This window comes from Macrotis lagotis, chromosome 4, assembly GCF_037893015.1.
Source record: "Macrotis lagotis isolate mMagLag1 chromosome 4, bilby.v1.9.chrom.fasta, whole genome shotgun sequence".
In the NCBI taxonomy this organism is placed as follows: Eukaryota; Metazoa; Chordata; class Mammalia; order Peramelemorphia; family Peramelidae; genus Macrotis; species Macrotis lagotis.
The window spans coordinates 79,165,936-79,193,007 of record NC_133661.1 but is presented as its reverse complement, the minus strand read 5'-3'; the positions used below and the strand labels follow the sequence as shown (position 1 = coordinate 79,193,007).

At 36.0% G+C, this 27,072-nt stretch overlaps 2 protein-coding genes across 7 annotated transcripts in view; one reads left to right on the top strand and one right to left on the bottom strand.

Annotated features, from left to right (window-relative positions):
* ZNF518A (zinc finger protein 518A) overlaps positions 1–20,376 on the top strand; it is a 37,033-nt gene extending 16,657 nt beyond the window's left edge. For 3 of the 4 annotated variants that reach the window (XM_074233253.1, XM_074233249.1, XM_074233251.1), the window contains one exon: positions 12,719–20,376. In XM_074233253.1, the coding sequence (XP_074089354.1) occupies positions 12,848–17,413 (4,566 nt within the window). In that variant the 5' untranslated portion in view covers positions 12,719–12,847 and the 3' untranslated portion in view covers positions 17,414–20,376. Of the gene's footprint in view, positions 1–497; positions 563–12,718 lie in introns of all 4 variants that reach the window. The other variant, XM_074233252.1, reaches the window with a different exon arrangement.
* BLNK (B cell linker) overlaps positions 19,607–27,072 on the bottom strand; it is a 175,327-nt gene continuing 167,861 nt past the window's right edge. For all 3 annotated transcript variants that reach the window (XM_074233256.1, XM_074233255.1, XM_074233254.1), the window contains exon 19: positions 19,607–26,364. In XM_074233256.1, the coding sequence (XP_074089357.1) occupies positions 26,245–26,364 (120 nt within the window). In that variant the 3' untranslated portion in view covers positions 19,607–26,244. The remainder of the gene's footprint in view (positions 26,365–27,072) is intronic.

Below are 27,072 nucleotides of genomic sequence, written 5' to 3'. Positions count from 1 at the left end.
CCATCTCTTTTTGGAAATTCTAAGCTTGATCTCAACTACATTAGAAGTCTTATTTTGGTTTTTATAATATTTTTACTATCAACTGAAGAATGGCTTTTCTTATAAATTTGATTCAGTTCCCTATTTAAAAAATGAGAACTTTAACCAGAGAAACTTGCTGCAAAGAGTGTTTCCCAGTTTCCTGCTTTTCTTTTAATATTAATTGCATTGGTTCTGTTAGTGCAAAAACTTTTAAATTTTATATAATCAAATGATCCATTTGACATTTGGTGAATCTGTCTCATTTGGTTGTGAACTCTTCCTTTATTCATAGATCTGATGTGGCTCTTCTTTGTTCTATTCATTTGCTTATGATGTCACTCTCTATGTCTAAATCATATGCCCATTTTGAACTGTATATGGTAGATGAGCTGTTGTTTTATACCTAGTTTCTAGTTTACTCTGTACATTTATTTAATTTTGTATATTGCCCCTCTGTTTTTTTTTTCTTTTTAAAGGTATTTTCTTTATTTGAAGATACACAATACAACAATCAAACAATAGATCCTAACAATCAACAAATGTAAGTTAGTCATGCTGCTCTAGATATAGTCACCATAAGTTAAAATGAATTCTCTTTTATTTCAGTTCAACCATTTTTAAAAGTAATTTATTCCTTTTTCTTGGTGGAGTTTTGCTTAATGGATTGCCTTAATTTTCTATTCAGATTTTAATTGCTTTGGTATGACTGTGAGGCCAGTTTGGTTGGACCATACATATAGTGAAAGAAGGGAAGAAAGGGATCAAAATTGTACCTATGATTTCAATGGTATAGGGAAGTTCCAGGTGAGAAAATTCCCTTTCCCATTGGAAGTATGCATTTGATCTGTAGCTTTCCAAGCACTGAGGATCTGAGGATTTGCCTTGGAGTCAGCCAATGTGTCATGGGTGGGACTGGAAACCATATCTTCCTTGTTTTTGAATGTCTTTTTATCTACAGACTGTTTTATCTATCTATACTGTCCTTTATTCTTCAATAAAAGAAGTAATGCCAAATTAGACTGGAAAGCTTCATTGGGATCAACTTCAAATGCCAAACCCATCAGTTTATATTTGATCCTGGAGTCCATAGGGAACTACTGGAGTTTATCGAATGCCCCTCTGTTTCTTATCAAGTTCTAAATTGTTTTGATGATTCTGACTTTTTAGTTGTTTGAGATCTGGTAGGGTCTCTTATCAAATTTTTTTTCATTGATTTCCTTGATAGCCAGATGAATTTTGATATTTAGTCTAGTTCTGTAAAGTATTTTTTTGGTATTGTATGGCATTGAGTAATTGCACTGATTTAATTTAGGTAGTGTAATTTATATCATTATTGGCTTCACTTATATATGAACAATTAATATAGCTCCAGTGCTGTCTTTATGTGAAGAATTTTGTGGCTGTGTTCACATAGTTCTTGGGTGGTTCTTACTTAGCAGGTAGACTCCTAAGTATTTTATCAATTCTCTAGTTATTTTAAATGGAATTTTTCCCAATTTCTTCCTGTTGAGTTTTTGTTAGTAATATACAGAAATACTGATGATTTGTGTTTATTTTATAGTTTACAACTTTTTAAGTTGTTGATTGTTTTAATTAATTATTCAGATGATTCTCTAAGCTTGTCTAAGTGAACCATGAACTCATTAGCAAAAAGTGGTAGGTTTGTTTCCTATTTTTGTCTCTGTTTCTTCCTTCAAAATTCAATTCTTAATTGTTATAACTAGCATTGTGAGTTATATTGAATAAGAGTGGTGCAATGGACATCTTTGTTTTACCCCTGATTTTATTGGAAAAGTTTCTAGCTTATCTCCATTTCAAATAATGCTTGCTCTTAGTTTAAAATAGATGTTACCTATCATTTTAAGGAAAGCTTTGTTTATTCCTGTCCTTTTTAATTATTTTCTTAAATAAGAATAGGTATTGAATTTTGTCAAAAGGTTTTTCTGCATCTATTGAAATAATCATGTGATTTTTGTTAATGTAATTGTGCTTACAGTTTTTCTTATACTGAACCAGTCCTGCTTTCCTGGTATAAATCCAACCTTGTTATAGTGTATGATCTTTTGTGATATACTGCTATGATTTCCTTACTAGTGTTTTTATGAAAATCTTTGCATCTGTAATCATTAGATTACACAAACTTTTCCATTAAAATATATATTTTTTTAAGTTTTTGCAAGGCAAATGGGGTTAAGTAGCTTGCCCAAGGCCACACAGCTAGGTAATTATTAAGTGTCTGAGACCAGATTTGAACCCAGGTACTCCTGACTCCAGGGCTGGTGCTTTAGCCACTGTGCCACCTAGCCGCCCTCCATTGAAATACTTTTTAAAAAGAAGTTTTTGCAAGGAATTAGGGTTAAGTGACTTCCCCAAGGTCACACAATTAAGTATTAAGTGTCTGAGGTTGGATTTGAACTCAGATGCTCTTGACTCCAGGACTGGTGTTCTATCTACTGTGCTACCTCGCTGCCCTAGGAATACAGTGTGTACTTTCCAGAGATGAACAACACATGGATAGTTTTTATGCATGTGTTGCCAGAGTTAGCTTAGTATTTGAAAGACTCCGTGAAAAGTCTTTTCAAGCATGGTAGAGAAGAGGTGTTTAGGATGCCTTCCAAACTGAAGATAGACAATGTGCTGACCTCATTATTGTATACCTGTAAAACCTGGATAGTCTTGTCAGTGCCATGCCAGAAAATTGAACCACTTACATTTGAATTGTCTTAGGAAGAAGCTGAAGATCACTTGACAAGATAGGTTCCCCCGACCTTGAGAGCATTCCAACTCTAATTTAAGATATTATTTGAGTTTTACAATTTCCCCCCCAATCTTCCCCCCCCCCGGAAAGCAGTCTGTTAGTCTTTACTTTGTTTCCATGTTGTACCTTGATTTAAATTGGGTATGATGAGAGAGAAATCATACCGTTAGAGAAGAGACAAGAATTCTAAGAGGTAGCAAGATCAGACAATGAGACAACTTTTTTTTCTAAATTAAAGGGAATAGTCCTTGAACTTTGTTCAAACTCCACAGCTCCTTAACTGGATACAGATGGCACTCTCCTTTGCAGACAGCGCCAAAATGCTCCCAATTGTTGCACTGATGGAGTGAGCAAGTCCTTCAAGGTTGATCATCACTCCCATGTTGCTGTTAGGGTGTACAGTGTTTTTCTGGTTCTGCTCATCTCACTCAGCATCAGTTCATGCAGATCCCTCCAGGCTTCCCTGAAATCCCATCCCTCCTGGTTTCTAATAGAACAATAGTATTCCATGACATACATATACCATACCAACTCTACTTTAAAGAGCACAAGTCTGATGAACTGGCTTTGTTGTTTGATTGCCAAATATATACTTGCCTAAAAGAGTATTTTACAGAGGACTTGCAAAAGGCAGCTGGCTCATGGGATGGCCAGAAGAAGCCATATACGGGGGATACCCTCGAGATTTTTCTGAAGAACTTTGGTATTAATTGTGAGATATGGGAGGCTCTGGCATAGGATTGTCTGGCATGGTGCCCACATTAAATAAGGTTCTGTGCTCTTTGAGCTAAGCAGAATTATGGTAGCTCAAAAGAAGCATGAGATGCACAGATTTAGAGATATCTTGCTCCTAAATGGTCATATGAATTATTTGTGCCTAACCTAGCCTTCTGAGCTCTTTGATCATCCATAGCCAAATACATTGTAATGCCATTTTGTACCTCTTTGGGCAAAACGTTTGGACAAGCCTGTGCTTTAATATGTTTTAAAGGGCCTTTATTGAATTTAATTTACATTATATTGTGCTTCAGAAAAAATCCACTATATCCCAATTCCCTTAAGTTTTCATTTACTGTCACCATAAAAAAAAACCCCACTATAAATATTTTTGTATATATCAGAGCTTTGCTTCTGTCTTTGATCTTATAGTTATTTGCCTGGTAGTGTTGTTGCTAGGTCAGAGGAGATGTAACGTTTAATAGCTTTTGGAACATAGAATGGTAATACAGATTTATGATTCCATTTGTGTGCCTGTTTTCTTATAGCCCTTTGTTAATTGTATCGAGGTGAAATGGAACTTTGAAGTTGCTTTCATTTCCATTTCTCTAATTATTTGATATTTTGGAATATTTTTTCATATGATTGCATATAAATTGAATTTCTTGAGAAATAACTATTCATATCCTTTGACAGTTTTTCATCTGGAATAATTATTATAATTTTAATCAATTCCTTATATCTCTCAGAAACGAGAGCTTTATCAAATAAACTTATTGCAAAGATTTTTTTCATCTCTTCTTTCTCTCTCCGTCCCTATTTCTTTACTTATCTATTTTTGAGACTGGGGAAGGTGTCTTCAGTTTTTTTAGATTTTAGATCATCCTGTATCTAGGTTAAAGCATTTATTCTAAGAAAACACAATGACCTTTTTATTATTAATATTTTTTAATATTATTACTAATCAGAATGATTAATTCAGATTAATCAGAAACATGGATTTATATTTCTGCATTTGAAATTTTTATTTTGCATTTTCTTTATTTCTTTTACTTAACCTATTCTGTTGTCTTTACTTATCCTAGTTTTAGTTTCTTCATTTGATTTTCTCTTCGAGTTTTACTTTATGCATCACAAAGGGAATTTATTTCTTTTGAAAAATTGTGACAAAAAGTTTAAGAGAAATTTCAACATAATTGTTGAAAAATTCTAATTATATTTGTTCTTGAGTAATGTCATTTTTGAAAGTTGGAATTTTTTGAAGCAAGTTTATTATAGTATTTAACAATTTGAATGATATGGAAATATAACAGATGTACTTTTAACTTTGAATTATATACACTTCACATCAAAATTCATCAAGGAGCATATTGACATGCAATGGTAATAAATCTGTGTCAACTGATCTTGATAATGGACATCATGCCCACCCTGAAATTTGATATGTACGAACTCAATTTTGACCTCTTCTGCATATATATATTATTGCACTTCATTCAGTGTTAGTGAATTTTCTGTGTTGCTTTTGTTCACTTTAATTTAAATGCTGTTTTCATTGAGAAAAAAGATACATTTATGCAGAAGTTATAGTAGATGTATACTAAATATATCAAGTAATTTTGTTCATTTTATTCCATCTGCCTTCTCCCTGCTCTTTATGCCATTTGGAAAACTTGTTTTACAGCTTGTGAACAGAAGGCTCACAGATCAAATACTAAAAAAATTGGTTGCTGAAGATAAACTACATACCAATTTAGGTCAACTTATATTTTACTCACATTACTTTCTAGTGTTCTTAAAATTCTTTTTGAAAATGTATTTTCCCAGTTATGTGTAAAAACAACTTCTTAACATTCCTTTTTAAAACATGAAAGTCCTTTTGACAGTAGTTCTTGTTTTTAAAAACTTGTTTGTTTATGAGTCTTGTATATGCTGCCTAATCTGCCCCATTTCACTCTTTTTCTTTTTTTTTTAGGTTTGTTTTTTTGGCAAGGCAAATGGGGTTAAGTGGCTTGCCCAAGGCCACACAGCTAGGTAATCATTAAGTGTCTGAGATCAGATTTGAATTCAGGTACTCCTGACTCCAGAGCCAGTGCTTTATCCACTGCCACCTAGCTGGCCTGCACTCTCTCTCTTTTTCAAACAATCTTAAAGTTGGGGGAACCCCACCCTTATTAATGAAGGGGAGGGCTGGTGTGGTGTTTTGTGAGGGGAGAGTTATTATCAAACAGCAGTTGAACTAGTAGTTGCCATGCCGGCCCCCCCCCCCCCCCCCCCCCCCCCGGTCTTTCTTGAATTTACTTTTTTGGGTTTTTTGATTTTTTTTTCCTGGTGGTCTTAAGACAAGGAAATAGGAAAAAAAAACACGCAAAAAGGCAATTTTTTCCTTGAGTTTTGACCCAGGTGGGTGGTACTTGACCAGCTATTCCATGGTATTCTTTTTTTCTGTCCCTGGCTGAGAAATTTTCACTGTATTAATTTACTCCCCCATATTAATTTATTAATGAGAGAACATGGTTTTTTCATCTTAGAAATTTTAATTTAGTTCTTCTCTTGATACTTGTTTTTTTGGTACTCTTAGATTTTATCCCTTATATTCTTTTGTGAACAAGTGTCTCTAATTTCTGTGTCCCAAATGCGATAGTTTAAAAAAAAAAAGAAAAAAAAGGCCCACAAACAGTATCCTTGTTCAGCCCTATGGACGTGAAGATAGTTTTCACTCTAGTCTTTTGCATTATCAATTTACCTATTTACCTTTCTATATTTCTTTTGTTTAAGATTGCATGCCAAATGTCTTGCTTACGTTGATACCTGTTGATGAAATAGTATCAATTCCTCTCTTTTGCTGAAACTCCATATTTTTTCTCATTGATAACTAAATTCAATTTTTGCTGAATATGTTACCTCAGAATACAGTTGTTCTTCCTTGAATTTCAAACTATCATACCTCTGACAAGCAAGGAGAAAAGTCTTTTGGTTATTTTGATGGATTTTCTATGGCACATGGAAGATTTTTCTCTCGCCTGTCTCCATTGTTAACTGTTGTTCTAAAGTTTCATGATTTTAGTCATGTTTTATTTTGCTTTTTAATGATTTTTTTTGAAGTGTGGTATTTCAAGATTTAGTTGTAATTGTTGAATTTTTCTGGGAAACATAAACCTTTGATGATCAGATTTCTCCCTATTCCAGTTCTTCCTCTCGCCAAAATTGTTCAAAAGCACAAATCTTGACTACATCACCCCTCTACTCAGTAATCTCCAGTGACGTCTTATTCCATCTAGAATCTTTTTTGTATTGTTATAATTATAGATAAAATTGCAACAAACTCCATATTTCTGGGCTTCTCCTTCCATAGTTTTCCATTTTTCCTTCTGTCCTGGCTTCTGGGACTTTTCCAGTTAATAGACCTCAACTCACTAAGGAATGTTGTTTTGGTGAGATCAAGAGAGAGTCCAGAGCCTGATAACCCCAAGTGTGGGCCTGGGAGAGGGGAATGGCTGATGTTTATTTCTTTATAAAATTACTTTGTGGTAACTCATTCTCTTTTTTACTTGAGCAACTTTTTGTTATATTCTATCATGCCATTCTTATTGGTAGAAAGTGAAGAGAAGATACTTGGGTCATTCTCTCCACCATTTTGTTGAAATTCTTTTCTTTCAAACTCAATAAGATCATGTGATTCAGCATTCTGTATTGGCTTGCCTCAAAATGGTCTTTTTTCGTCAGTAAATAATTTACCCCACTGCTCTCCAATCAGTCAGTTTTTATTTGATTTTGTCATTATGGATTATCCATAGAAAATACTCATATGTGCTAATACAAATCTTAACAAAAGTTAGGTTATCATGATGTATAGCAATATCTTAGTGATACTCAATATTTTTCAGGGTAAGCTAAATTCAGAAAATTACAATTTGTTCTCCCAGCTCATGGCATATTTGTGTTTTAATTAATTGTTTCAATAGATCCAATATCTCATCAGTATGGTACTTTTCAGGGGTTCTGATTTACCCCATTCACAGCTTCTCATCTTGCGTGACATGTTTGTGTTCTTTCATCAGTCATCTCCATTACTAGTCAAGATCAAGTCAACAAGCACCTTTTATCAAGCACCTGCTCAATGTCTGATACCAAGTTAAGCAGTGGTGATCCAAAGAAAAGCCAGCCTGCATGCTCACACATCCACATGCACACATGGATGTGGATATATAGACACACATGCACAAAATGCACCCATGTGCACAATACACATGCAGTCTTAATGGTGAAGATATCAGATATACAACCTAGATGGAAGGCACTTTTGTTCCAGGAGAATGCTAGCAAAGGCTTCTTCCGAGGGTAGGGAAGTCAGGAGACAGATGAGGAAGAAGATTCTAGGTTAGGGGTGACTGCCTGGGAAGAAGCGAAAGGCGGTTAGTGTCATGAGCACATCCTGTGAAGGGGAGGGAAGAATAAGACTAGAAAGAGAGAATGGGATCAGGAGATTAAAGGAAGCTGAGCACAGGAGTTTCTATTTGGTCTTGGAGGAAATAGGCCCTGGAACTTCATGAATTGAGGGAGGCTGGGCAGGTGCTGTGTGGCATGGTTAGACTTGGGCTTTGGAGATGAATGGAGAGTAAATTGGACTAGGGAGATCAATAAGCAGAATATTGCTGTAGTCTTGGCACAAAATAAGGAGGTCATGACCAGGGGTGGGGATGGTGTTCAGAAGAGAGAAGCTAGATGGGAAGGTTTAATCAGTGGGACTTGACAACTGATTGGGTCTGAAGGAAGAGGACAGGACAGTGAGAGCAAGGAGTCAAGGGTTTTTTCCTGGGTGCCTGGGAGGAAGATAGAGCCCTCACTAGTAATAGGAGAGTTAGGAAGAAGGGAGGTTTTGAAGAGGGAGCAAGGATGATGTTGACGTTAAGATTTTTTATAGGACATACAGTTAGAGATATCCAGTAGGCATTTGGACTTGAGAGTCTGGAGGTTAGGAGAGGTTATGATTAATTTAATAAATCTGAGACATGAAGATAATTAAATATATGGGAGCCTGGAGATTACCAAACAAATTAATACTGAAGAAGAGGAGAAGAGAGCCTAGGGAAGATCCTTGTGGAACTCTTATTGTTATTGGGTGCTGCTTGGAAGAAAGATCTAACAAAAGAGACTGACAATACAACATAATTAATGTTAACTTGTAGATTTCTAGGACTTTATGCAGCTGCAAGGATCTATTTTTATTTTTTTGACACCACTGATCTATAGTGTCAGAGGATTATGGAGAGGTCAAGAAGGATGAAGATTGAGAATTTTTGGTAACTTTGTTTTCTTCAAGAGAGCTTTCTTAATTCTTTTTTCCATCTGGCCAATTCTACTTTTTAAAGCATTCTTCTCTTTAACATGTTATTTCTTTTGGATCTACTTGACTAAGCTGGCTGACTTGGTTTCCATGTTTTTCCTATATCTCATTCCTTTTCCCAATTTTTCTTCTATCTCCCTTGATTTTCAAAATTTTTTTTTGAGCTTTGTCATAGCCTGAGCCCAACTTGCATTTCTTGGAGTCTTTAGATGCAGAAGCTTGTACTTCCTCATCTTCAGTTTGAGTATTTTGATACTTCCTGGGATCATAGACAATGTATTTCTCAATGGTGTTCCCCTTTTTTCTCTGTTTACTCATTTCCCCAGCCTATGCCTGGTTTTGGGATGCTTCTGAGCTTTTGAGTATTATTGGGACACCCCCCCCCCCCCAAGGGTCTCAGCTCTGTCTTCCCTCCTGGTCTGTGAATGACCACAAGTGCATCCCTCTGCCATGGGGCTGAAGGGGGTGGGCTAGACCAGTGATCAGGGTCTTAATGTGCTCAGAGCCCCAGAGTCCTGTTCCAGGGATCTTCAAAGTTGTGCCCGGTGCTCCCTGGGGTGTAGGTCAGGGGGCTGCCTCCAGGAGGCTGAAGTTCCTTCACTCTGGCAGACTGCCCTTCTAACCCCTGGAGTAGAGCCTTTCTGCTATTTTCCAGGTTATCTTGGGATTGCCTCACTGGATCTCTCTGTGGGTTCTGTCTCTTGAAAATTTAGAGTCCTTATTTTATAAGTTTTGAAATATTATAAAGAGAGAGCACCTAAGAGAGGATCTTCTCCTGTTGCCATCTTGGCTCCACCCCCATTGGTAACTTTGAAAAGAACTATTTCAATAGAACAATGACATTTGAAACCAGATTGTAGAGTGTTAGAGAAGAAAGGAGAGGAAAGGAAATAAAGGCTGTGTTTATATGCAGCGTTCCCAAGAATATAGTTGTGCAAGGGAAGAAAAATAAAGGATGGATGAATGAAATGAGAGATTTGGTTTTTTTTTTTAGGTTTTTGCAAGGCAATGGGGTTAAGTGGCTTGCCCAAGGCCACACAGCTAGGTAATTATTAAGTGTCTGAGGCCGTATTTTAACTCAGGTACTCCTGACTCCAGGGCTGATGTTCTATCCAGTGCACCACCTAGCCGCCCCCCAAATGAGTATTTTCAGGAGGGAGGAGACATTGGCATGTTTGTAGGTAGTAGGGAAGCAACTAGTAGACAGCGAGAGATTGGTGATTAGTGAAGAGTGGGGATAAAGGGGCCATCTTGTTGATGAAAGATGGGATGAAATGGGATCTCTTGTATAGGTAGAGGGATTTGCTCTTGCAAGGAAAAGAACCACTTTATGTGAAATGGTTGGAGGAAGAAAGTTGCATAAGGCATCTGAGTTATATGAGATGAGAAACAGCAGAAAAGAGGTGCTCTTTGCTATTAATGGCCTCAGTTTCTACAGTGAGACATGAGGCAAAGTTCTCAACAGAGGTGAGGGAAAGGGAAGTTGAGAGGTTTGAGTAGTGATTAAAAAAAAGCTTGGAATAAACTGCTGCAATGAAATGCAGAGTCAATCAATTGGGGAAGTGTTAAAGGATTGCCTTGCCAAGTTAAAATCCAGTTGAGATTATTAACATAAACCTGGAGGGGACCCAGTCATCCATGTGTATTTTTTTGTTTTGTTTTTTAAGCTTAATTCAGTAGCACATGGGTAGAAGTAAAGATAGTGGATGGTGGGAGTAATCCACAATTGGGATTTAGGATTGAATGATCAGGCTACTCAAAAGCACGATATATATAATTGAATTGATTTAACCAAGGGGTTAAGATGGGGAAAGAAAGAGAGTATAGCCAGTGCAGGATGATGATCTGTTAAAGAACTAAGGGGTAGAAAGATTTGGAGCTTGCAGTGAGGATGAAGAAATGGCTTTAGAGGATGCAAGACAGAGGGGAGAGGTGGTGTGACAGCAGATGATGATCATGAGTAGTGGCAAGATGGAAGGTAAGACCAGAGGTGTTTTGGTGAATGTTTAATAAAAGGCTTTCTGAAGAAGAAAAAATGCTGGATGTAGTTTTAAGTTTAATCTGCATAATTAACGATTTTCCCTTTGACTAGACAATCAATGAAACAATAAAATCAATCCCTGGTTTGCCGATTTCTGAGGTATAACACTTAAAATGAAAACTTACCTTGAGTGTTTCATGAGCTGATCTAGCTGGCTCCAGCACACCCTGACATGACCTGTCTTTGAATAGTTGAGAGGTGGGATGGAAGAGTAGAGCATGGAAAATAAATTGAGGAATTGGGAGGTCAGTATAATGCCTTTTGAAGTCCCTTAGTGTGAGTACAGGAGTTGGGAAGGACAGAAAGTTTTTAAGCCAGGAACAAAGCTGATTGAGGAATGAAGGAGAATATCCTGAAGATTAGTATATAATAGCTACTAGAATTTCATCTGGGTGATAAATATGGATTGAATAAATGAACCTTAAAGGAGGAGAGGTAAGATGAAACTTGAGTGGGACTCTGGAGGGGTTGGACTTTTGGTTTGAAGGGGATTGGAATAATCAGTGGAAAATGGGGTTTGAATAATAGCAGCTGTGAAAGATTAAGAATTTATTTATTTTGAGTTCTACAATTTCTCCCCCATTCTTGCTTCCTTCCCCCAACCCCCCACAGAAGGCATTCTGTAGTCTTTACATTGGTTCCATGTTATATACATTGATCTCAGTTGAATGTGATGACAGAGAAATCATATCCTTAAGGAAGAAAAATAAAGTATGAGATAATAAAATTACATAATAATAAGACTTTTTTTCTAATTTGACGGTAATAATGTTTGGTTTTTGTTAAAATCCATAATTCTTTCTCTGGATACAGATGGTATTCTCTATTGCAGATAGCCCCAAATTGTCCCTGGTTGTTTCACTGAAGGAATGATCAAGTCCATAAAGGTTGATTATCGCCCCCATGTTGTTGTTAGGGTGTACAATGTTTTTCTGGTTTTTCTCGTCTCACTCAACATCAGTTCATGCAAATCTGTCCAGGCTTCCCTGAATTCCCAACCCTTCTGGTTTCTAATAGAACAATAGTGTTGGGATGGGACTATCTTAATCATGGAGGCTGAAGTTCAGGAAGGTTTTTATCTTCCCAAGGGGTTTATCCTGACTTGCAGCTTTCCCAGTCTTCCCAGCCCCATCCCTGCCCTGAACTAAGCTTATATTTTAGTAGGTAATGAATTCTGTTTATTTTTTTAATACCAGAAGTGGATGTTATTGTGGATAATTTATGTGGCCTAGGAATTAAAATGAAAAACTATACATACTAGCTTGTGTGACCCTAGATAAAATAATCTTTTCTAAGTGGCCCAGAAAGATTCTGTAAGAACTATAACTCATTGGTGAGTTTCTGCTTTCTACCAGTGGAGGGACTTTTTATACTGTGAGTCCTTTGAATTGATAAAATTACATTTCTGGATTGTCATCCACCAAAAAGAACAAAGTCCTGCCATGACTTTGTTTCCTTGAATGCTTCTATTTTGGAAAAGAATTTATCAGTTATACAAGTTAATCCCACCCCTGGTTTGAATGTAACCAACAGTTCCATAATCAAATCTACCTTGTTACTGTGACTATTTTGCTGAATTTTTAACAGTTTTAATAAAAGTTTTGAAATAGCAACTTCACATCATAAGATCTTTAGAATACAAAGAATCTTAGAGGTCAGGTTAGTTAATTGCAGGTTAATGAGAATGAGAAACCATCATTTACTTGGTCATAATTTCTTCAACTTTAAAATGGAGTTGAACTCGTTCTAGGTGTTCTGTTAAAAAATGTCTATTTTGTAAAATACAAAATTCTCTTAATATTTAGTAATGAGAATTTCAATTCTTTAATTTTAGGTAAATGAGAGTGAAGAAAATTCTGGAACTTTGAAGATGTCTCAGCACAATATCCTAGTTTTCTGCATAAATTATAAATAACTTCAAGAATTTGCTGAATAGAGGACACTGGGATTAGTTTTTCAAATCATGCCATCTGAACAGAAGCACTTTTTGCGTGATGAAAAACCAACTACTTTAGGAAAAAATTATGATGTGGAAGATCTAATAGTTATTGATGCTGTAGAGTCAGAAGAACCAAGAATTTTAGAAGATAATTTTCCTTATGAACTGAAAAATGTGAAAGTTGATTTGCCCAAGATAAGTATTCCAGATGAAACTCTTCTGACGCGTGAAGTTGAAATATATAAACAATTATTTGAGAGTAAACCACAAACTGCCAGAAAATCTGTTGGCAAAGAGAAAGTAGATGAAAATCCTCTAAACTGTTTAGAGGAGTGTAATTTGTGGCATAGACCCAATATAGGATATGAAGAAGAAGGAATGAAAATGTCTGCAAAAATTCTTAATTTCAGCTGTACAAAATGTAGAGACAATATTCGATATAGCCCGAATGATTTGCAGAAACATTTTCAGCTTTTGCACTGTGGAGAGTTACCTTTATATCCTTGTGAGATGTGCAGTTTTTCTGCAAATGACTTTCAGTCATTTAAACAACACAGACTTATCCACCGAAGCACTTTAGTAAAATGTGACATCTGTAATGATGATAACGTGTACACTTTATTAGACTTAACAAAGCATTTTACAGTTAACCATTGTGTTAATGGTAATTTTCAATGTGAAAAATGTAAGTTCTCTACCAAGGATGTTGGCACATTTGTTCAGCATATTCATAGACATAATGAGAGTCACTATAAATGTAGTAAATGTCATCATATAAGTTTCACCAAAGGAGAGTTTCAGCAGCATCTCTTTGTTCATTCCACTACTTTTCCCCTCAGTTGTCAATATTGTAACTATAGTGCTGCCGGGAAGGACCAACTTCTTAAACATGTTGTAGCTTTGCACAAAGATCAATTATATGTAAAAGATAAACTGGAAAAGGAAAAATGTGAAAAAAATTTAGTACAGACTACAGCTGGACTTAAGCTTATATTAAGACGATACAAAATAGGAACATCAAGAAAGACACTTTGGAGACAGAAGAAAGAGAACAATGGAAATGATGGCTGTATAGAAAAAAACACACAGGTGCTTAAAAATATTAATAAAATTCAGATTAAATCTGAAGAACAGAATAATACATGGGAGCATTTGAATGAAGAAAAGGATGAAGTCATACATATTGAAAAGCCAAGTCCGAAGCAAGATGAGTCAGAATCAGAAACAAGAAATCTCTTACCTACCAGTCAGTATAGTAGACCTGAAGAGGAGGGGTCAAGTTCTGGTTTTGGAGTTTTTAAGAATATTATACATGGACCCACAGTGCTGATGATGAAAAATAATAAAATTTCAGTTCCAGCCAACTGTAGTGCTAAGTTCATGGGGTTCAAGATGGTAGATGGAAAACAACACATTGTTATAAAATTGTTGCCTACTAATAAACTGAATTCATGTTCTTCTAGTCTGCAGCCAGATATAATAAAGGACAACACTACTGATTTGCAGCATCATACAGCTGAAACCACTGGATTATCTACAGGTGCTACACTGCATACATCTAATTTAAATAATACAATTTGCACTAACACATCTAATCCATTATCGTTTTCTACTCCTTTATTTTCAGGGAATGCAACATTGGAAAAAGAAAAAACTGTCTTGTCTAAGGCTAGGAGTAAGTCTCAGACAGGAGATGCTGAGAAAAGTACAACTCACTTGTCAGCAAATTCAGAATTGACTGCAACTCCTTTGAATTTGACCACTAAAGTTAGAATAAGTAATAATGTTGGAGCATGGGGAAGTTGTGTTACCCAAAGTCATCCTCAGGTATTGTGTGCCACAGTTAAGAAACCAGTTAACTTAGAATCTGTTGAAGTAAATTCCAATGAACCAAAAGCACAACATAGTGAGATGTTGAATAACTCCAGTATTAATGGTCTTAGTTATATGCCATCCTCTAATCAAGGATCATTACCTTTTCATAATTACTCAAAAATGGACATTTTGGATAATTCATGCAGTATTTCAGTGACAGCACATGAAAATCCTGAAGAATCTTCATCAAGCAAAAAAACTAAATATCAATATAGTTTTAAAAATGAATCAATCTTGTCATCAATGGAGAAGAAAACAGATCCAGATCTCCATAAAACATCTCCATCAAAGATTTTTCAAACGTACTGCCCTTTAAACACTAAAGATACTTTTGAACCTTTAAAAAACCAATGTGAAGGTGACACAGAAATTTTAGAAACAATACAAAATATTGATAAACAGAATCCTCATGGTAATTTAAATCAAGACTTAGAGAATGTAACTGAGAAATCAGATTGGGAGGATAACTCCTCTGCTGATTCCTTTACAATGCCGAAAATCACATCTGTTTTCTCATTACAAAGTGAACAGGCCTCTGATTTTCTGTCACCTGAAGAAAACCAGTTGTTACGAGATGTTTTGAATGAAAAATCAAGTATGAAAAAAGACTCTGATATGACATCAAATAAAGGGATACAACTTCATTATGAGTCACTTTCAAAAAATGAGGGAAAGAGCAATGTAACTGAATGTTTTAAAGGTTCAGAAGGCCCATGCACTTTATCCATTTCATCTAATAATGTGGGTATTGGCCTACATACAAAAGATCTCAGTGCCAGCAACAGTGCAACAAATCCAGAAAGAGATTATGGGAAAGAAAAACAAGTACTGTCAATTCCAAATGATTTGGAAGACTTTGAGAAAATACCCAGAATTGCTGGTGTTGGCACATTAGTGAAAACTCAATCTGATACAATAATAACTCAGCAGCTTTTAAAAGACAAAATACGAGCTACTCCAGAAAATTCTAATGGCCTAGGTTCTTTTCATGTTCTGAGCCCACCAATAAATTCTGAACCAAAAAAAGCAATTTTAGTTCAGTCATCTCCTAAAGGATTCATTTTACCTTTGCATCTTGCTAAATCTGGATTACAACTTGTTTCAGGAAGAAGTCTTACATCAACTCATTCACCAGGTATTTATATGACTCAAGGTGTACCATCATCTTTCCTTTTAAACAAGAAACCTGGAATGATTCTAAGGTTAAGTAATGGAGTGCTTGGAACTGTTGCCAATATCACAGGTGAGAGTTCTCAAATTTTTAGTGGAACTGCAGCTAAGGAACATGATAAAGCACCTTCTGTAAGGGTAGAATTGAAAAAGGATAGTCCAACAAATATAATTTGCCCCCCACCATCTGATAGTAGGCCTGATAAGACAGTTAGTTCAGAAAATAGCACATCATTTAAAGGATCATATATTATTAGAAACTCATCTGAGTCTTCAGTGAATAGAATTTCTTCTCAAAATACACTGCCTGGATGTCAAGGCACTAACACACATACTTTGAGTTCAGTAAAACAGCCAAGCGAAGCTCAACAGAAACAATCTCTTTATGCATTGTTGCCTGATGGCCGGCAGGCAGTTCTCCTAAGATGTGTTACTCCCAATAAGTCACAAGTGGGGCCATCTGATTTAGTACAGAGTAGCACTTCTGAACATCAGAATCATCAACCAAAGAAAACTGGAGCAACACAACAAAAAATCCTGCTAAAAATTATCAAGAACCCTGCTTCTGATAATAGTCAGTCAGTAAACAGTTCTAAGTCTGCATTACAGTTAGATATCATACCATCTCAAACTTCCATAGCAAAGGAGAAACAAGCAGTCTCTTCTAGTGATGCCTTACTCTTAACAGAAAGATTGATGCCAGCAAATACAACTATTGCAACCTCGACAACAATATGCCCCATACCTCCTCAAGGGACAGTATGTACCACCATCCATCCGGAGACCCAGTCATTAAGGTGTCAAACAGATTACTCTTTTAGAAGTGGCTTCAGTAATAGAAAGTCTACCAGAAGACAGGTTTCGAAAATGAAAACTCACATAAGACACAAAGCTTCTGAACCTATGATTACATATAAAAACAGGAACTTTGGACCAAAATGGCGAGGGAATTTCCAGGAATGGCCTAGAAAAAAAGTAATGTTGCATAGAAAGAGTAAAAGAAAAACAAAATCTGAAGATTTTCATGACACATTGGATCTTTACAGACCAAGGTTTCCTAAGGATACAGTTAGAACTTTGCGACTTTTTCCTTTCAGTTCTACACAGCTTATAAAATGCCCGAGAAGAAATCAGCCTGTTGTGGTTTTAAACCATCCTGATGTAGATGCTCCAGAAGTAGTAAATGTAATGAAAACTATTACTAAATTTAAAGGACATGTTCTCAAGGTTGCATTGTCAAAAAGAACAATTCAGGCACTTCTGGAATCAGCATATTGTAATACTTCTAAAGCAATTACTGATGACTTTTCTGTCAAGAGGCATAAAGTTCTTAAACCTGTGAAAGAAAGATTTGTGTTAAAATTAACGCTTAAGAAGACAAGCAAAAATAATTATCAGATTGTGAAAACTACCTCTGATAATACTCTGAAGGCAAAGTTTAACTGCTGGTATTGTGGTAGAGTATTTGACAATCAGGATGCTTGGGTGGGTCACGGACAGCGACATTTAATGGAAGCTACTCGGGATTGGCATATGTTAGAATAATTTACCTTGATTATTAAAAAATAAAATTACTTTAAAAGAATGAATCAGATTATGATATGCAGATGTTTTCTATTTCAGTGTAGTACCAGAAGTTAAGCTTTTCAATATTAATTGTTTTTTGAGCTGGCTATATTTTAATGGAAAAGCAGAATTGCAGCATTTGAAAATGCAACCACAATTTGCATGCATTTTGAAATCATAGCACAGATGTACCTTGATTTTTGGTTTTGTTTTGTTTTTGAAAGAATATGTTCAGGAAAGTTAGGTTTAAAAGGAAGAATTTTGAAAAGTAGATTTTTTTTAATCCCTCAGTAAGTTATACTGAAATTATTTGGGAATGCATAGAGCTTGGTATCTTTATCAACATTGCTTTGGCTTTTAGCAGTCCTGTAAAATCCGGTATTTCCCCTCTTATGTTGGCATGAGCTTGCCACCAAGAAACTAAAACTTTTCTTCCTGGTTTCCTTTCCAGGCTGCTTATCCTCAGTCCAGATTACTCAGAGACATCTGGTGCAAAGAGGAGTATAGTCCTTGAGGCAGTGTGGTCCAGTGGCAAGAGCCCTGGATTTGAAGTCAGATCTTACTTTCTACTGTCAGCTCTCCTATTTAGGGTCTGTGTGACTTTGGACAAGTCACTCTGGATTTCATCTGTATAATGAGGACGGTGGAACTGATCATGACCCCTTGTTGAGGTTGACATTGCTGAGACATGGCCTGTGATGAATGAAGTTGACGCTTCAGAGGGGCTATACAGAGATGTTTTAAAGGCTTATGTTGGACTGTATAGGAAGACTGGAACAGAAACAAGGAAATGTTTTGTTCATTCCAAGTTTAGAGAAGCTTATTGCAGAGCTGGTGGCAAATTTCTTTACATAAAAGCGTTTTCAGAATTTCTAGGGAATTCATGCTTAACCTAATTTAGATGGCTTCTGCCATTCTGGCAGGTTTTCTTCTGGATGTAACATCTACAAGTAGGCACTTCTCAGGGAAAATTGTTTTTCTAGATGGTTTTTTTAAAAAAAAATAAACATTAAGAATCTGGTAATCTCAGAGCTCTGGGGGGAAAAACAGTCCCATTTTCATGACAAACAAAACATATTTTACATAGCTCCAGTGAAGTAGTTTTCATAATATTTAGAGGACTGTAAATCCAAAGCTGATGGTATCAGGAAGTTAGAAGGAGATAGCAGTAATAGAATTTTAATCAGTGACAGAACTCAGGACAGCTCTCTAGTGGATGGCTCATTAAGAACAGACTTAAGGTTGCTGCACTGAAGAATCAAAGATGTAAAATTTCTGCTTTATAAATGTGGTTTGACTTGGGTCTTTGTATAATGGAGTTCATCTGTACTATAAAACTTACATGATCTAAGATTTTTTTTGTCACATGGTTACTATAAGTGTTATATATTTTTATTGATTGGAATAAATCTTCAGGGCTTCACTTCTGTACATAATTAAGATTTTAGACTTGTACATATTTTTGTATATGGCTTATTTGCTATAAACCCTGCACAGAAATTTTTTGGCTAAAAAGTTTGTTTTATTTTAGTTCTGGGCATGCACTAATAAAACTGGTTGTAAACTTTTAATATATATATATATATATATATATATATATATATATATATATATATATATATATATACACAGAGCTTTTACCAGCATTATTTTCTTGGTTTTAATTTTAGTTTTATTTTTTCTTTGTAAATTTGTTTTTCAGGGATATGAACACTATTGTTAGCAAGTGCCTAAAAGATGTGAAACAGTTTACATATATCAATTGTAACAAAGGTCCAAAATGGGCCATTTCCCCAAGAGGTTTATTTTAAAGAAAGCCATATGTAGATGCTTTAAGCTATCTTGCTATGCACATGACACTTGTACTATTTCTTGCAGTTTGTCTACTTTCTTAGTGAAGTATTTTTCATATAAATAAAACCTGTTACAATTGTGTTTATTAAATTGAGCCTAAGAATGGAATCAATTGAAAACATGCAGTATATATTCATAACATGTAATGGTGTTAATTCAAGAATGGTAAGCATTGCTAATTTCTGTAAGAACTCTTTAATATTAAATTTATCTTAAATTGTGTTTACACAGCAATTTTAGTCTACTGTATTAATATCTAATGACAACTTAATGTTGTGCATTTTTAAAGACTTGGTTTATAAAACCTTTTATGCCAGTACACTATAATAAAGTATAATTTTATTCTAAAGATTAGAAATTTATTTCAGAGTGATATGTGACTATCTATTTGTTAGGGTTATTTTGCTAGAACAGACTTTATAAGGCTAGGGCTAGGCAATATGCTTACCATTCCAGTAGCTGCCACCAAAGTGATTAGTCTTAGGGTTATTCCAGTGATAAATAGAGGTAAAAGAGAAGAACACAGTCCAAGTCACATTCCTTTTTTTCATAGATCATTATTAAAATAATAGTATTCATTTCTCATGGTTAAAAAGAAAGTGATAAATAACCCAAAGTTATGAGATCTGAAAAATCTCAGTGCTCTTCTGAGTTCATTGTCTTCCCTGGACTCAGTTGGAAGCTCATCTATACTCCCAGCGAGGATAGAAGCCTCTGCTCAGGCATGTGTAGTGGGTATTTTGGCTATAGAGATGTGTCAAGAAGATTTGTTTTTCAGATGGAAAACATGTTTCGTCTATTTAATTGGGCCAATTATGAATGGGAGCTCAACTATTCCTGTGTCCAAATCTTGTTGGAACTTCACAATTGGAGCAGAAGGACCCCTTTTGTCCTTTTTGCTAAATCCTCTCCTTATGGCTCAAATTGAAGCAGGTGCAAACATTTCCAGGACAATCATTCAGAAGAATTTTTATTTTTGCCAACACCTATTAAGGTATTAACTAATCCTTTCTTCATAGTTGTTGATGTTCAGTGAATGGGCCTCAGTTGCATTTTGGCTTCTTGCCCAATTTTTAAAAAAAAGAAATCTCTCTTTTGTAATGATTTGAACATAGAACAGTGTTTTTTTTAAATTTACTAGTCATATATGTTCGGTGATTTATGTTCAATCCTCAAAATTATCAGAACATTTCTAAGTCCTAAATTGTATATAGTGCTATGATATGCTAAAGATGCGAAGTAAAACTGATATGTGTAGATACTGACATAAACAGAACAGCAACAAAAAATTGAGACTATATTTCATTCACACCAGAAGGGAGGAACTTCCATGTTGGAGTTTAATTAGACTGAACTGAATATAGGAGTCAAAAGTCCTAGTTTTTTGTCACAATTCTGTCACTAGCTATGTGATATTGATCATTGTCTCTAGGCCTCAGTTTTAAAAGGAGGGGGTTTGTGTTAATTGTCCTTAAGGTGCCTTTCAGCTCTTAAAAAATGGAAATTTTCTGATGAATGTCCCCTGTTAACATCTAAGCTAAATTAAGGAATAGAGTAGGGTTGGGACAGATAAAGAATAATTGGGATTTGCAGGCTGTGTTATGATGGCATTAGGCAAAAGGGGTAACTATAGTTTGTCCAAGGCTTCTTAGGAAAGCTGGGAGGATTCCTAGGGTTTTTGAAATGAAGAAGAGAAAGTTGAAATAAAGAGGTAAGGAACATTTTCAGAACTCACCTACAGGAAAGATTACTTTCTAGACTTGATTTACCTCATTGGTCTAATGATCTTCCCTGTACTCTAAATAAAACTTGCTACTGTTAAGTAAAACTCTTGACATCCACTTGGGCTTATGGTGCTTTAGACGTCCTGCATCAGAACCTATTCCCAGCTAGGTAGTGAGACTTCCTGGAAGATAAATGGCCTGCCTTCAGCAAAAATGTACTCATGTCACGGTACTAAACACTGGAGATAAAATGAAACAATTCTTTCCCCAGGAAGAGCTTAAATTCTACTGGTTTCTTCACGGTGGAGAACAGGATTCCGTGGCCATGGCAGCTAAGTAGATTGTTTAACTGTTGCTATTGATATTTCCTTGCACTAGAACTGGTTTTTGAGAACTGATAATCACTCCAGTAGAACTGTTGGTGAAATGGACTTTTCTTATCTTTGTCTATTAAATACTCTGAATTTCAGAACATATTTTCTTCAAAAAAAAAATAAAATGAACTGTTTTTGCTCTTTTGGTTAAGTATGTTTTTTTTAATTAAGAAATGTGGAAAGTATGGCCGATTTTCCTAGAACCCCTGTGCACCTTTTATAACTTTAAAATTTGAAAGTTCTGCAAATATGACAAAGCAGCATCATATAAAAATCAGTAATTTTATTCTAGGTTATTAAAGAGTGCTTGCATATTTTTGGTGAATTAAAACAACATTCCACCCATGTAATTTTTTTCCTGGTAGATGAAAATATCTTAAAAATTTTATTTTTATAACCCCTATTTACTTCAAAAGAATTTTGTCACAAAAGTCTCATACTTTTACACATTTACTGAGTGTTTTTAATTTTGGGCTGTTTCATGAACGCTTCTGGACAGTCTTTAGAGCCCTTTATATTGACCCTTAAAAGTCTAGAAATTAACAAATCTGGAAATATCTAAAGCTCTGACTTTAAAAAGGGAAAAGAATGATGGAAGAAGAGTGGAGAGCAGAAATAGGGTTGGTTTTTCTGAGATCTTTTGATCTTGATGTTTATTAAGCACCTTTTGTTTACAATGAATGTATTTTGGGCCTGAGGAAGCAACATTAAGGCATAGTTTTTGCCTTCACCTGAATTGACTTTATCTCCTCTTTAGTCTAGACCATGTGTTCTTAACCCTTTTTTGTGTGTGTCATGGACTCCTTAAAATTGAAGGACGTGGTAATTTTCAGTTAGATGATTTGGAGGTCTATGAATCTCAGATTAAGAACCCTTATGGTTTGATCAATATGGGGAATTCCTTACATGGAGATGCCATTTATAGATGATAGATTGCAGATTAGTAGGTTGTCTTCAACATGCAGACCTAGAGTTGGTTGTCTGGGTATCACTGAGAATGACACATGGATGGTCTCAAAGCTGTCAAGGGTAAGAGGTAGAATTTGAATCTTGTGTTCCCAAGCTGCTCTACTCTATCCACCCCACCAGTAGAATCAAACTCAATATACAAACATCCCTAGTGACTTGGAAAATTACTAATTGATATTCTATTGTATTTTTATTGTTAAGCTTTTTCCAATTACATAAGTAGATTGGGGCAGTGTTTGACACATGCACTGCTTAGTGCTATCTCTATAGGGAGAAACAATACAATTAGAGGATAAATTTGGATATTTTAGACAAAGCATAATAATGTGCTCTGAATATAAATACACAAATGAGGATTGCGAATCCCATGAAGAATGGGATAACGAAGTCCTCAAAAGGTAGGAAGAGATTATGTAAAACTCCTTTGTCAGATGAAGAGCTCTATGAAAGAAAGATTATTTCCTCTTTCATTACCCCCTTTGCTCTTTGTTCACTAAAATATAGTGCCATTTTGTAGTACAGCCCAGCAAGAGACAAGATGAATCCATGGAACTAGGATAACATACGGTACACTCACTGCAGTCAGTGGCATGTCCTTGAGAGGCAAAGGGAACAAAGCAGATTGGTTCAGTTCTTTGTTAAGGCCTTTCCTGGAGATGGCTGGGTATATTTGAAGAAACAAATAGGGCCCTTGCTAGGGAGAGATTTGCGGCACAAGTGCGGGGGCCTCATGAACCCTTCGAGACACTCATCTCCATCTCTACAGTGCCAGCACCTTGATTCTGGACCTGAGTCCCTCTCAGACCACTAGAGTGCCTCCTGGCTGGCCTCAAGCCATCCTCCATAATGCTGCTAAAGTGATTTTTCTAAACTTGAGGTATAAAGTTCAATGAAATCCTTTCTTTTTCAGCCCTTCACAAGCTTGCTGTTACAGCTGCATTTATACCATCACACATTTTACATCCTTAAACTGGCCCTGCTGTCATTTCCATGTTGGGCTTTTTTTTGGCAAGGCAATGGGGTTAAGTGACTTGCCCAAGGTCATACAACTAGGTAATTATTGTCTGGTGGCAGATTTGAACTCAGGTCCTAACTCCGGAGCCAGTGCTTTATTCATCTAGCTGCCCCAGTCATTTCCATTTTGGAGCCTGGAATGAAGTCCCCCTCTTGCCTTCCCTAGCTCATAGGGTCTCCCTCCCCACATGTGACCAAACACACAGCATCATAACCAACCCCATACTAAGAACCATGACCAAATAAGTGATTTGCCCAGGGTCAGGAAAGTGTTGAGTGGGATTTGAACCTGGTCCTCTTGACTTAAGGACCAGTTACCCCAAAGCTGCCTCTATGTCATCAAGCTCTAATGTGAGGGCAGCGGCTGTTTATTCTCCTTAGTTCCCTGCAGTGATTTTTAACATTTAAAACTTGTTTGATTCATCTGTCAACAAAGAAGCAACATTTCACAAGAATTTCATTTCACAATACAACATTCATTTAATTCTTTTTCCTCCCCACCTCAACATATTTCCATTGGAACAGATACAAATTTTTTTTTTAAAAAGGTCATCTTGCCTTTGTGTAGTGTAGGGGAGCTTCAAACTTAAAAAAAAACAAAAAACCCAGAAATCTTTACACTAATTTTCATATAATTGGTAGTCAGCAGCTACCACCATTCATTCTAACCCTCCCTCTGCCCCTTGCCTCCCCTTCCTCACATTCTAAAATCAGAAACAAAGTTCCATTGGAAGTTAATTGAAGTTAAAACTAAACTGATGTAGATCTGAGACAACTTGCAATATTTAAAAGTAGAAAAACAGGAATTAGAAGATTTGGGATAGAGACTTCTCACCAGTTATTAGAACCAGTTTGACTCCGGTTTCCTTCTTTTAGTAGCCTTTCTAAGCAAGGTCCCAAACCATCCTTTGTATGATTCTGTTTGACACAGGAGGCAAACTGAAGCTTTCCTCATGCTTCCAGCTGCTTGTTTGGTGGGGCCAGTATTCCAGCAATGAACCATGAAACATGGGACCCTCTGAGTCTTTCAGAACCAGATAAAAATATAATTGGAAAATATTTAAATAAAATTTTGATAAGATAAAACATTATATTTTAAAATTATGCCAATACACAGGGATCCTTATGTATAGATTGATGACCCCTGGTGCTTTTTGTTTGTTTTTTTGAATTTGACACCACTTTTCTAGGATATCTGAGATACAGAACATATAGTTTAGCCCATTTGGGAGAAAAATCTGTTTTTAATCTCTAGAAACCAGATTTCAGTAGGTTGAAGATCATGTCCTATGAGTTAGACCTAGTAGAGACCTTAAAAGTCATCAAATCCAAACTCATTTTATAGATGAGGGAAATGAGATCCAGAGAGGCTAAGTAGTTTGCCCAGAGTCATATAGCTATAACAACTACAGCAGGATTTGAATCTAAGTCTTTGGGATTCCCAAGTCAAGTAGTTGGAAACAAATGGCCAATTAATTTTGCTTCTGTTCTTAATCTTTATTACTAAAACCCTTTTGTTATTGATGGTGAAAAGATAATCTTCAGTGTCCTGGTTAGGTTGTCACAGATTCAGTGAGTTTTTGTTTTTTGATTTTTGCAAGGCAATGGGGTTAAGTGGCTTGCCCAAGGCCACACAGCTAGGTCATTATTAAGTGTCTGAGGCTGGATTTGAACTCAGGTACTCCTGACTCCAGGGCCAGTGCTCTATCCACTGCACAACCTAGCTGCCCCTGTTGTCACAGATTCAGAATTAATTAGATTGTACTGTATGGGAACAATCATACTTAGAAAACTGAAATAACTTGGGGTGAGGGAGGGGGAAGGGATTGGGAAGGAGAGGGTTCATTATTCACATTATAAAAGGGCTTTGCTTAAAAAGCTCTAAGCCAAGAATTTCTTTTCATGGTGAGCTTCCCTGCTGTATTACAATAAGGATGCTAAAAAGTTCAGAAACATGTTAATCATATTCAGACCAAGGTCAACTGGAATTACCCACTAGCAGGGAAATGTATAAAAATTAAGAATCTTATTAAAAGATAATAGTTATCTTTGGTAGTGAGTTGGGCTTCTAAGCAATCACATTCTTGTCAGATTTTGATAGTCAAATCCCCTCCCCACCCCCTTTTTTGGGGGGCATTAATTCACTTCTAGGAAGTTTACTGTGAACTCAGTGTTTTGTTTATCCTACCCCTGTGTCCACATACATGAAGAAGAATGACTATCTCTTTAATAAGTTAAACAACTCAAACAAATCCTAAAGTGAACAATGATTTCTAGATAGCTGGCCCAATGGCTTGGGGATACATCCATACTATGGTCCCGCATGCCCTGTGTGTAGGACTGAATGTTGATAAGTCATAGCAATCACTCAATAATACATGCCTGCTACCTACAGTCTAGAATATATTTTGACCTTTTTTGCTTTTACATTTAAAATTTAAGAAGTAATTATCAGGGTTTGAGAAAAGGAGCCTAGGATGTTTTAGCCATCTGAGTCTCTTCCCAACCTCAGTTTCTTGGGAGCCTTCTTTACTGGATGACTTTGTTTTCTTCTGTTGAAAATGGATCAATAAAAAGAGAATTTATAATTGAATGATGGAAAATTCTCATTCTCTAATTGCTCCTTGCAGTTTAATTTGGAGTCTCTTACAGCAATGGTGATAACATCTCAACTCACAGCATCATCTTCATAAACAATAGACCACACAATCTCCAAGATCTTTGAAGAAATGGTGTCCTCTGAGCCAGCTGCCTCAGTCAATGGCACAGGAGCTGCAATTCAAGAGTGGCCTTGAGAATATTTCTCATGTCACTAAAAAAGTGGGAAATTGGGCAGCTGAGGCAACCATGCTAATCACATTTCTCTTCTTGCTTCCTATGAAACTTTCACAGCATATATCAGTCTGGTGGAATCTTTGGTGTTGTTCTGACTGTCAATGAGAACCAGAGGCGAATGTTGGTGATTCTTTATTATATCAGCCACACTGTTAAAGTACTGGATGAAGAAAACAGAGATACATTAGAGCTGACTCTAGACTTTAATTCCTTTTAAGAGCCCAGTCCAAGCCCTGTCTCTTCTGTAGCATGTTCAACAAGTAAGTAATCTTTTATCTCAACACAAGTACCATCCTTATGAATTTCTTCCAATAAGAACACTTGCCCAAGAACTCTGGGACTTGGATTTTAGATTCAGCTCTTCAACTATCTTGTGTGACTGTTGAGAATTCACTTTATTTCTCTAGACCTTGACTTCCTCACCTGTGAAATAATATAGTTGGATGAGGTGACTATTCAGGTCCCTTTGAGGGTTCTAACATTCTTTGGTTCTATGATTTCTACTTAGTATTTCATTGAATTAGACCACAAAGGATCCTAGAGGGTAGGGAAAAATAAATACCTTCACAATACTTGCAGATTAGATAGGGTGAAAGATAAAAAGTCATTAGCATAGTACCCTACTGAGTAAGACTTATTCCTTCAATGAGTCAGTTAAACTAGTTTTTGTTGTGTCCACTAGGTACCAGTCACTATGAAAAACTTTGGAAATATAAAAAAAAAAGTCCTGCTTGCTCAAGAATCTCACGGTCTAATTGGGGAGACAATATGCAAATAATTATATTCAAACACAGCCTTTACAGGATGAATTGGGGGTGATCTTTTCGAGAAGGTATTAGCATTAAGGATAATTGGGAAAAGGCCTTTT